General features: G+C 42.6%; 1 protein-coding gene and 1 long non-coding RNA gene across 6 annotated transcripts in view; one reads left to right on the plus strand and one right to left on the minus strand.

The window, feature by feature from the left end:
• Positions 1-12,487, plus strand: part of DOCK10 (dedicator of cytokinesis 10) — a 286,919-nt gene that overhangs the window by 217,707 nt on the left and 56,725 nt on the right. For all 4 annotated transcript variants that reach the window (XM_033230043.1, XM_033230041.1, XM_033230042.1 and 1 more), the window contains exons 26-28: positions 744-857; positions 4,433-4,504; positions 9,706-9,852. In XM_033230043.1, coding sequence (XP_033085934.1) covers positions 744-857; positions 4,433-4,504; positions 9,706-9,852 — 333 coding nt within the window. The remainder of the gene's footprint in view (positions 1-743; positions 858-4,432; positions 4,505-9,705; positions 9,853-12,487) is intronic.
• LOC117094446 overlaps positions 1-12,487 on the minus strand; it is a 340,510-nt gene that overhangs the window by 99,467 nt on the left and 228,556 nt on the right. The window lies entirely within an intron of this gene.

Below are 12,487 nucleotides of genomic sequence, written 5' to 3' on the forward strand. Positions count from 1 at the left end.
TTTGAATTGTGAAAATTATGAAGAAATGTCCTTCCATGAGGCAAACCCAACTCATAAGTGAAATATTATAATTCAGTAATAAGCATTTTATATTTGAACTTTATGTATGTGCCTAAATTGATACTGATATTCTTAAGAGATGAAGAAATACTGAAAACTAGCCATTACATGCACTCAGTGGTGCATGCCAAAACCAATCTTCTGAGGAAAAAAAATAAGTATGCAGCATTTGTTATCTTACTGATGGCCAATGTTCATGAACGCCTTGATAGATGTGTCTAAGCATGGGATGATAGACCCTGGGCTTGTGGGGAGCTCACCTACTGGCCTCTGGAAGGCACCGGCTTCCCCACTTGGCTATTTGAGTGGGTGCTCTACCCTTTCAGGATGAAGAATTGCTACCATGCCACCTGTTACCAATGGAGGAAGGAGAAGGGGAATGTGTCCTAAGTAGGTGGGTCAAAGCCCTCCATGTTTCCTTGAATGTGTTAAATGGCTCTCCGGCTCTTTCTCTTGATTTCTACAAGAGTTTCAAGGAGAGCTTAGGTGAGCAAGGCCCGACCTCTGCAAAGCCCTAAATAGGAACCGGTGTGTCCTGCTCTTATCATTGGGCCTGCATTTATTTCATGGCAAAATCTGGCATGAGCAGATAATTTTGAGATATGAGTTATTCACATGACATAGTTTTTGAAGCTTCATTTTTCAAAGTACTTAACTTTATTCACTTTTTGGATTTTCTTCAGTTCGTGTTCAAGACCAGGGCATGCAAGGAGAGGACTGTACATGAGGAACTGGCTAAAAATGTGACTGGTCTTTTGAAATCAAATGACTCAACAACAGTAAAGCATGTCCTAAAGGTAAGAATTTAAAGATGGTCCTTTAATGTGAGTACTAGGCATGGATCACACTTATCCCTGGAAAATGATAGGAGTCATTGATGTAGACTGTTTCTCTTGCAGTTTCCAGCATTAAGATTCATATTGAAACTTAGCATATAAAGATACTAAGCAAAAGAGATCTATATCAAGACAACATACAAAAAAGTAGAATGGGCTGGGTGCGGTGACTCACCCTTGTAATCCCAGCACTTTGGGAGGCCGAGATGGGCAGATCACCTGCGGTCAGGAGTTCAAGACCAGCCTGGCCAACACGGTGAAACCCCATCTCTACTAAAATTACAAAAACAAAATTAGCCAGGAGTGGTGGTGCGCATCTGTAATCCCAGCTACTCAGGAGGTAGAGACAGGGGAATCCCTTGAACCCGGGAGGCAGAGGTTGCAGTGAGCCGAGATCATGCCATTGCACTGCAGCCTGGGCAACAAGACCAGATAGATAGATAGATAGATAGATAGACAGACAGACAGACATTGTATGTTAGAAAAGAAGATGCGTTGGAAAAATTATAGAACTGGTAAGAATTGGGCATTGTGAGTACTGAAGGTGTAGGGGAGAGCTGAAGTTGTAAATAGAGTGGTCAGGATGTATCTGATGAAGAAGGTAATTCTTGAGCAAAGAAAAAAAAATGTGAAGGCGAAGAGGTGCTGGCCATGGAGATGCTCAGAGGGAAAGACCTGCATGAAGTCATCAGGCAGCAGCACAGCTGGTGTGTCTGCAGGAGACAGGGAGGACACTGTGGCTGGAGCCAAGTGAGCAGAAAGAAAAAAAAAAAAGATGGAAGATGAAGTCATGGAAGCCACTGGAGGCTTGGCAGTTAGCAGAGGCCTGGCATTCCCACTCAGAGCAGAACTGAGATTTGTGTCATTGGGAGGTTTTGCACAGAGGAGTAATGTTTTAAACCAAGCTGACCTTGGTTTAAAAGGATCCCTCTGACTGCTGTGTTGAGAATCGACTACAGTGGGGTAAAAATGGAGACCGTAACCACTCGAGGGGCTATCAGAGAAGCAGGATCCTCTGGGGAGAGTCGCTGCTCAGTTAAAATACGGAGTGAAGAGAATGCTCAGAGAAGAATTGCATCTTCAGGAGATTGTGCTAATGATGGACCATGTGCTCTGGAAGGCGGGGCGGGTGGGTTTCAGGAGACAGGAGGCAGTGGAGTGGGCAGACACATAAGGGAATGTGTGGAGAGGGCAGTAGAGGAGTCAAGGCTTCATTTGTCATCAGACGTAAACAGGTAAAAGCTCAATTTCATTAGTGCTGGTGGATTCAAGGAAAATAGTGGAGGCAGACCAGAGTGCTAAGGGGTGAAGAGGGGCAGAAGTCTGTTGAATTAAGAGACAAATGTTGGAACACTTGACATGATGGCTAAAAATATTTTGGACAAGATTAGGGAGAGAGGATTGCAGCAGTGTGCCTGGGATTCATTCATATTCCTAACAACATGTTTCACTTCTAATAGCCATTAGAATGCTGTTGGAGTGCTAGAATAGTATTGGTAGCCATTTCCGTTTCTTCTTACTAACAAGTGATCACTCCATTAAGCCATAGCTGCCTTTGTAGAACACCAATCCCTTCTCTTTTTGATCTGAGCCAGTCTTCCGGAATTAGGACTATGTTGTCAAAAGTTTATCGCGGCATTGTTTGTATGAGCTTAAAACAGGATATAATCCAAATGCCCATTGACAGTAGAGCAGGTAAGTCCATGGTGATTATACATGTCATGTGGTGACCATAGGTGATCCCCCCAGCTACATGCTTCAACATAAACGAACCACAGAACAGAGTTTGTTGAATGAAACAGGCAATCTCAGAAGAATACATAGAGGACAGTTCCATTTATATGAAGTTCAGTGGCCAGATGAACTAAATATCCCTTCATTGTATAAGTATTCATAGCAAAATTGTGAAGTAAAGTAAAGGGAATGATCAGCACAGAATTTAAAAGTGTTACTACGGTGGAAGGGGTGGGAAGCAAGAGAGGATGCAAGGGGTGCGTTCTTGAAACTGTACATATACAATATGACTTTTTGTAGCTAAGTGTCACCCCTAGACCCAAGAAAGAAGGGTGCCCATCCTGGTATGTGCTTAGCTTTTCTCATACTGCACCCATCCTCCTAGGCCAAGGTTTAAGAGGAGCTAAGAGAATAAAGAGAATAAGCCCACCCGGAGCCCCTACCTCCCCTTCTAGACCTGTAAGGAACCCCAAGACCCTCTTGCTGAAGGTCCTATAGGCGGAATCCCAGGCCTGCTTCAATCTCTGTCCCAAGCCCTCCAGACCTCCAGAGGACAGGACTTGATGCCTGAGTGCAACCCTAGACCCCATTAAGGAGCTACTTGTGGTAGGGAGGAGGGTCGGGTTGTGGCCAGCACTCAGATGTGCAGGCTGGACAGTTTCCAAAAGAGCTCAGGTGGACAAGGTCCTACCTCTGCAAAGTCCTAAGTAGGAGCCGGTGTGTCCTGCTCTTATCATTGAGCCTGCATTTATTTCATGACGAAATCTGGCATGAGCAGATAATTTTGAGATATGAGTTATTTAGGTGACATAAGTTTTGAAGCTTTGTTTTTTAAAGTACTTAACACATGTGCACCAGGCCCCTCAAGGGGGAGGACAGAGCCTTGGGTAAGAAGAAAAGGGTTAGGCCAGGCCCTGTGCCCCCTAGGACCTCACACACTGGTGCGGCATTCCAAGGTGTTATGAAGTTTTGTTTGTTGAGGTAGGAGGATATTTTATTTAACACCTTTTCAGCTTGACTTCCAACTTCTAGATATTTAGACATACGACCTTCCATTTTCACCCTTGCCTCTAACCTTTGAAATTTTAGGGGTGAGTCTAGGACAATAAAAAGTTTGTTTAGGTCGGGCTTGGTGGCTCACAACTGTAATCCCAGGACTTTGGGAGGCTGAGGCAGGACGATCACCTAAGCCCAGGAGTTCAAGACCAGCCTGGGCAACATGGTAAAACCCTGTCTCTACAAAAAACACAAAAAGTTAGCTGGGCATGGTGCACACATCTGTAGTCCCAGGTATCCAGGACACTGAGGTGGGAGAATCACCTGAGCCGGAGAGTTCAAGGCTGCAGTGAGCCGTGATAGCACCACTGCAGTCCAGTCTGGCAACAGAGTGAGACTGTCTCAAAAAAAAAAAAAAAAGAAAAGAAAAAAAAAAGTTTGTTTAGTTTTGTTTCACTAAGTGAAACAACTAGAACATCCCTTGAATAAATATTTCGTAAAATAACAGCTTAGTCAGTCATGCCAAGTAAACTCGTAACTTGTTTTAGTTTAAATGTTTTTTGAGAGGATTGAGAAACTGAAATGTCTGACATTTACTTTTACCACTAGAACTTTTTATCCCACTTTACAGTGGGATAAAAATCATCCCACTATAATAGAGAATATTTTACTGCTCTAATTCATTTAGTTTCAAAGAATACATTTTAACATAACAATGTTATAGTATATTACATATTACAAAGAAAAAATTATCATTATTTTACCATAGGATAATAAATGTCTTGTTGCCTTTTTTTTCCTAATAGCATTCCTGGTTCTTCTTTGCAATCATCCTAAAATCGATGGCACAGCACCTGATTGACACAAATAAAATCCAGGTAAGAACATCAGTAATATAATATTATAATATGTTTACAATATTATCCAACAATTGCACTAATGATTATGCTGTCATTAGTTCCATTTTTATTTGCTTTATAAACCTTAGCAATTTACAATATTACTTTATAAGTAGGAGAAATGATTGTGTACATCTGCACAGGCCCTTCAGAAGCAGATACCAAGACAATATTGGAAATGCAAAAGATGTATTGGAGGGAAGTAACTATAAAGGATAAAAGGAACAGGAAAAACAAATGGGGAAAGTCTGATGCCTGTAAATGAAAAGGGGGAAGGAAGGAGGATTGGCTAGGAAGAGTCTCACAGTGATAAGGTTTTAGCTGGGCTGATGGGAAGTCTGAGAGCAAAGAGTTGTCATTAGAGGAACCCTGCACTGGGGAGGCCATCTGACTCTAGGACCTCCACAAGCTAAGTTATTGACTGGGAGCAGCCTGGGGAGAGGGTAGCCTTGGCATGAATGCTGGAGCAGATCCCAAGATACAGCAGCTCTTTATATTCCTCCCACTAGATTCTGTCTTGAAGGAACATTTGAGCGATGCACATTCCTGGCTGCCACAGTCCAAGTTTGCATGACATATTGTACATGTTCATGAATCTGCTTCCCCACAGTTCCCATGGGCCTCTCCTCCTGAAAGTAAGGAAGCTTAGAAGAGGGACCCTGATGGAATTAACTACAGCCCCTGCCATGGCTTTTCAGGAGCCTACGTATTACTCATCATCTCCCATGACAACTCGCCATTCTAGATCCCTCTCACCCTAGCTAGCAGCTCCGAAGGTCTTGGTGACTCACCTGGTGATGTAACCCAAACCCTCATTCTAGAGTGGTCTCAGCCTCGGGTCGTCATACTCTACTTGCACCAGAGTTGGTACATGTGGCCGTTCACAGTTACAATGGAGTGAGGAAGACCAAGAAGCAGCCAAGTAGATCACCTGAGTTCCACACACATTTCTCTCAGTCCCCACTGTGGGCAGGGTCAAGGGAAGACCTTTGGCATTGCCCTTGCCCCACGTGGAGAGTAAATCAGAACAATGCTGCATGAGGTGGGGTTGGTGGTGTACAGTGATATTGTTTTGATTTATTCTTTTGGTGGGGGAGAAGCAGCGTCAGAAGCTCCCACCTGGCCTCTCCCTCTAGGCTACCTCCACAGACCAAGCACCCCATGAAAGGTTACTCCAAATGCCAATTTTATTAATATAAATTATACATTTGGGACCAGTTACATGACTATTGGGGGAGATCTTTGAACCCAATGGATCTACTGTTAACAGAACTTTAGTCAGGACTCCACTTTTAATCCCTGTAAGTGCCCACTCTATCAGGACAGACATGGTGATGCTTTTCATTTCTGGATATCAGTGTCAACTCAGATCCTGTGTCCAACAGTCTTTGAACTGTATTCCCTTCTCCTCAGTGTATAGTAGCCTGAGTAAATGGCTACAGGGCCCTTTGGAGAAGAAATGATAGACTCATTACACTATGTACCTACTGCATTGTTGCAGCGGGGGCTTTCCTTTAGGGACTCCATCACCTCTTCAGTCAATGTGTACCAGATCTGAATTGTGACTCAGGTCCAGGAACAGAGAAAGGAACCATGACTATTCATTAGAATGAACATCCTCATCTTCCAGTTGCCCATTCTTGCCTTCTTTGTTAATATGAGGTACCACCATTGCTGGTTGCTGTCTGTTTTGTCCCTAGGAGTTCCAGGCATCATTAACCAGCTCTACAACTCCCTGAGAGTCGGTCCCTCTTGGCTTCCCCACCAGTCTTACCATTTGTCATGATACTCACAGCCTCCTGGCTCCTAAGATTAAGCACAGCACATGGCCTCTGTTGTTTTGGTGACCCCTGATCCCCGTGGCTGCTCAAGAGCCAGTGCTGTGACTGCTGCTCCTGCTAACAGATGGGAAACACCCCTGACTTTCTTAACGATATTGGTCCCCAGCACCTTCTTGATGGCCGTGGTGCATGCTGTCTTCTGGGCCTGCCTGGGGAACTTGATACACTGGTGGATCTTCCGGTCTCAATTAATATCCATTCCCGCATATCCATCTCCCGCCACCTCTTTATTTTTGCCTCTATCCTCTGCCAGGACAACCAGACATTTCCACTTCACTTTTAAAGTAGGCCATCTCTGGATTCTCAGAGCAACCCTAGCAGTGAGTTGCTCATCCCGTGAGTCCTTATTTAATCGCATGTTCTGAAAAAGCACCTCCATGTCAATGTATTCTAAGTTGCCCTTACTTTCTGGCCCACATCTTCAATGTCCAATTGCAGAGGTTCTGCCCTACCTCCTGGTGGTACATGCTAGCTAATTTTTATAGCCCCTTTGGGTGTATTCTCTTTTTTGCTTTTTTAGGACCAGCAAGCCCCCAGCTGGGTTAAGCTAGGATTTAACCTCCAGGTATTGTCCTGATCACCAGAAGGAGAGGCAGGACACCTCCTCAAGGGTTTGCCTGATTTCTAGCAGGGAGAAGCCTTTGCAATATCATCTTGCATGGGAAGAGTGATGACACTTAATGGGGAGGAATTAAACTTCTGCTAGCACTAAGGCTTCAGGGAAGTATGCAGATCCACTTCCTCAGAGTCATCCATCCAGAGGTCCTCATCCATGCTCTAGGCCCCAGGTCTTTCTAACCACGGCCTTGATCTTAGTATGACAGAAATGCCTTGCTGGACCTTTAATTGTCTGTAGAGTTCCATAACTCTTAACTCGTAAATCCTGTGTTTGCTTTTCTGCTGTACCTGCTTTCCACTCCTGGAGATGAGAGCCTCCTACCTGGGAGGGAAAGAAAATCTAACACAAAGATAAAAATGGTTCATATCTCTCTGTCATTAAGCTCTACTGGGGTCAGGAAACCTCACTGTTGAAATTCCTGCTCTGTCACTAACTTGTTAGCTGATGAAAATGACGTTTCACATCTCAGTGCCTGTTTTCTCATCTGTAAGAAGAGTGGATTGGACTAAAATTCTCTTCTAGTTCCTACCAATATGCATCTGCTTGTATAGACAGGTCACAAAACACACCTGTGAGCAGCCTAAGAATAAATAGCCAGCATGGTTGTGTCCAGCAGTTTGTCTTCCCCGATTGAGGTATGCTTTTCACGACCCCCTTCAGTGGTAACCCTCACACCCTAGTTTTCTTTCAGGAGCACTGTACCTTTCACTCTCTAACCATCTCTAATCATCACAGTGGGAAAAGACCTGATATCATCTTTTTTTTTTTTTTTTCGAGACCAAGTTTCGCTCTGTCACTCACACTGGAGTGCAGTGGCACGATCTTGGCTCACTGCAAGCTCCACCTCCTGGGTTGAAGCGATGCTCCTGCCTCAGCCTCCCAAGTAGCTGGGATTACAGGCGCCTGCCACCACAGTCAGCTAATTTTTGCATTTTTAGTAGAAACGGGGTTTCACCATGTTGGCCAGACTGGTCTCCAACTCCTGACGTCAGGTGATCCACCTACCTCGGCCTCCCAAAGTGCTGGAATTACAGGCATGAGCCACCATGCCTGGCCCATTTTTTTTTTTTTTTTCCTTGAGACAGGGTCTCACTCCTGTTGCCCAGGCTGGAGTTCAGTGGCACAATCATAGCTCACTGCAGCCTCAACTTCCCCAACTTAGGTGATTCTCCCACCTCAGTATCCCTAGTAGCTGGGACTACAAGCACGGCCATCAAGCCCAGCTAATTTTAGATAGATAGATAGATAGATAGATAGATAGATAGATAATGATATATATTTAGTAAAATGGGGTTTCTTCATATTGCCCAGGCTGGTCCGGAACTCTTGGGCCTAAGTGATCTGCCCACCTCAGCCTCCCAAAGTACTGGGATTACAGGCGTGAGCCATTGTGCCCAGCCCTGATATTATCTTTTGACACCAAAGCATTCATAGTAAACTTTCCCCAAGCTATTTGTGGCGCCTGTACTCCTAGCTACTTGGGAGGCTGAGGTGGGAGAATCACTTGAACCCAGGAGGCGGAGGTTGCAGTGAGCTGAGATCACACCACTGCACTCCAGTCTGGGTGACGCAGAAACACCCTGTCTCCAAAAAAAAAAAAAAGAAAAAGAAAAAAAAAGGCAGAGTCTGGGTTGGAAGAACTCAGCTGCCTCAAACATTGTCTTCACATGCAGGAGTCCAAACAGGAGGGACGGATTTCTGGACCTGAAATGGTCTTTTGGGATCCATAAGCTTTATTCAGTGGATGTAATGTCATCTCACAGCCAAGCCCTTCTTTATCTTGACTTGTGAGGTTCCACTGGTGCCTCTTAACTGTATCTTGTACTAGGACCAAGGAGTTAAAACTAGCTGGGACTCACCATGTATCAGAGGACATTTCAAACCAATATCTGTACTCATTCAGTTATTCATTTATTAATTTCTTAGAGTTGTTTATTGGGGGAATTCCTAGTTGTAAAAAAATCAAAATAATTTATTTTAAAATGAAATAGAGGGGCCAGGTGCGGTGGCTCACGCCTGTAATCCCAGCACTTTGGGAGGCCGAGGTGGGTCGATCACCCGAGGTCAGGAGTTCAAGACCAGCCTGGCCAACATGGCAAGACCCTGTCTACTAAAAATACTAAAATTAGCTGGGCGGGTGGCAGGCGCCTGTAATCCCAGCTACTCGGGAGGCTGAGGCAGGAGAATCGCGTGAACCCAGGAGGCAGAGGTTGCAGTGAGCCGAGATTATGCCATTGCACTCCAGCCTGGGCAACAAGAGCGAAACTCTATCTCAAAGAAAAAATAATAATAAAATAAAATAAAATGAAATAGAGAACTACATGTCCAAAATATCTAGAATAATGTTCATTAAACGATTAATAGTAGCTATTCCCTGAGAGGGAAGGAGGGGAAGTAAGATGTGAGAGGTCATAGAAAAGGTTCACGTTTTACTTTGTACATTGCTACATTGTTTCAATAGTTTGCAATTAATATTTATGACTGACTTTTTTTATAATGTGAAAATTTAATTGACCAAAATTGAAGGAAACATTAAATAAAAATGATGGAAATCATGACCTTGAAATTAAAAGGCTTCTATTTTATTATTGCTTTCAAGTTTTCAAAAGGATTCTTTTTATTTGATGACCTATAAAATAAAGGAAATCTTTCAATTGATATTTCCTCGGCTTAATATTTCACATGCCACGTTATAAAGAAATAATCCATTCTTTCCTTAGCTTCCCCGGCCTCAGAGATTTCCTGAATCTTACCAAAATGAATTGGACAATCTTGTCATGGTCCTATCCGACCATGTGATTTGGAAATACAAGGATGCACTTGAAGAAACGAGAAGGGCAAACCACAGCGTTGCCAGATTTCTCAAGGTACAGTTATATGAGATCACAGTTCTATTCAAGGCCCCGTGTTGGTGGATGCAAGATAGTCTAAACGTTCATCAGTTCACATCTTCATGTATGATGAAAAATCAAAACTAGCACTGTTAGATGAAAACTTTCATTTATACATCTTTCCTGCTTGAAATACTTTTTAATTTTTTTTTCCAATTTGAAGTTTTATTGAATAAAGACTAAGGTTAGAGGGCCGGGTGCAATGGCCCACGCTTGTAATCCCGGCACTTTGGGAGGCCGAGGTGGGCGGATCATGAGGTCAAGAGATAGAGACCATCCTGGCCAACATGGTGAAACCCCGTGTCTACTAAAAATACAAAACTTAGCTGGGCGTGGTGGCACGTGCCTGTAGTCCCAGCTACTCGGGAGGCTGAGGCAGGAGAATCACTTGAATCTGGGAGGCGGAGGTTGCAGTGAGCTGAGATCACACCACTGAACTCTAGTCTGGTGACAGAGCGAGACTCCGTCTCACAGAAAAAAAAAAAAAGAAAACTAAGGTTAGAGCAAAGTATCCATTTGACTGTAGTCAAATCATAGTACTTCTAAATATATTTGAAGAGAAAAAATGAAATTTTTAAAAGGGAAGCTGCACTACAGCAGTAATATTCTCTCGGGCATTTCTGCCCTTGAAAGTGATGTTATAATGGCTTTAGGTCTGACAGTGATACCAAATAGCCACTTTGGGAAAACCTTCAGGAATTTAGCATTTTTGTTTATTATCTCCAGACTCTTTTTTTTTTCTTTCTTTCTTTTTGAGACAGGATCTCACTCTGTCACCCAAACTGGAGCACAGTGGCGTGATCACAGCTCCCTGCAGCCTCAATCTCTGTGGGCTCAGGCGATCCTCCCACCACAGCCTCCCGAGTAGCTAAGACCACAGACACACACCACCAAACCTAGCTAATTTTTGTATTTTTTGTGGAGACAGGGTTTTGCCACGTAGTGCAGGCTGGTTTCAAACTCCTGAGCTCAAGCGATTGGCCTCCCAAAGTGCTGGGATGACACGTGTGAGCCACCAAGCTTGACCCAGGCTGTTTTTTACATTACAAAAAGATCACACTGATCCCATGAAAGAAAAATTATCAAGTAAAGTATTGAGCAACTACTTACTAAACTGGATATGTATGGAAATTAGTTATATTTCATTGGGTTACAACCATTTATATTGAGCTGAGAGGAAAGAAACGCAAAGTCAAAGAAAAAACTAAGATACATAATTACAGTATACCATTTAACAGATGATGCATGCAGTTAGAAAGATAATAGTTTTCTGTGCCTCCTTCTTTTGTCTAACTCTTGACTACTGTAACCTTTATGAAGTCATCTGACTTGTTTCTTAATGGTAGTCACCAGAACCTATGGGTGGGTGGGAGAGTGTATAAATAAATGCTAATAATATATAGTTAAAAGCCTATAGAAGTGGAAAACGAGCCCAACTTGTCAGTGGAGAGCTTTAATCCAGCCTAATTTCTTTTTTAATGTGTTAAAAACTATTTCAAATTATACACTATATGTGTTCTTACCCTGAATTTATTTTTTTCTTCAAGGTTTTGTCTCTGATTTTTACTTTTTTCTTGCTTCCAGAAAGAGACAAGAATGATAAGTGTTAAAGGGGAAAAGTTTACAGGGGGGAAAAATTACTGTAGTTTTCTACCACATTTTAAGACCTATAGGAATAAAGTTTATTGGTATGCTAGTTGTTTACTAGGAAACTTAGAAAGAATTATATATAGTTCAGTTTGCAAATAAAATATATTGCAAGAAACATCTGAAATATTCTTCCCTAAACTACAAAAAAATGAGAGATAAGCAAGTCTCTAAAAAAGGGAAGAGACCCCATAGTTGCCCTCTTTATTACTAATTTGAAGTTTTAATAGCATTTATTTGACACATAAAATTAAAACAAAATTGGAACACATATTAGATGAATCATTTGAACTAGGAGAGAAAAAAAGAAAGGAAAAGAGTGATTTTTGAAAATGTAAAACTGAACATCGTCATTTGGTGCAAGTCCAATACGTTTGAATTTTCAGCTGCTCAACACAGCCCACTCCCAGTGCTGATGTCATAAATCTCTTATATTTCCAGCAAACAGTCGTTGTTTGCTCAATTGGGGCTTCAAATGACTGCTACCTCTTTTTGTTACTGAAGTCTACATTAGCAGTCAACTACTGTGAATCAGTCAACATTGGAATTTAACAACTAAAATATTATTGTCACTCCACGGGTTGCTCAAAATTGGTCTCCAAGAATCAAGAAGAACGTCTGGGAACCAGTGTGTGGGCATGTAAAAATGTTCTGCGTTAAAAGGTAGCCTCCCTTAGCCCACATTATGGGAAAGTAATATTTTTTCAGCAATTATGCCAAAAAGCTGGTACATTTCTCAACTATTCTCTCAGTGAAGTAGATAGGATTCAAATGAATGCAGCTTTTGTCACTTTTCTTTTTGCCACCCACCTGGGTCACAGCTCTACTTATCTGAACATATCTATTTAGACACTCTGTTTATGAAGCACAATACCAAGATGGGAGCAAAGACAGATTCATTCTGATTTTTATTCTCCTGATTGGATAGCCATATCTTTTAGCCCTTTCGCTTGACTAACCACTG

This window comes from Trachypithecus francoisi, unplaced genomic scaffold, assembly GCF_009764315.1.
Source record: "Trachypithecus francoisi isolate TF-2019V2 unplaced genomic scaffold, Tfra_2.0 Lachesis_group13, whole genome shotgun sequence".
NCBI classification, from domain to species: Eukaryota; Metazoa; Chordata; class Mammalia; order Primates; family Cercopithecidae; genus Trachypithecus; species Trachypithecus francoisi.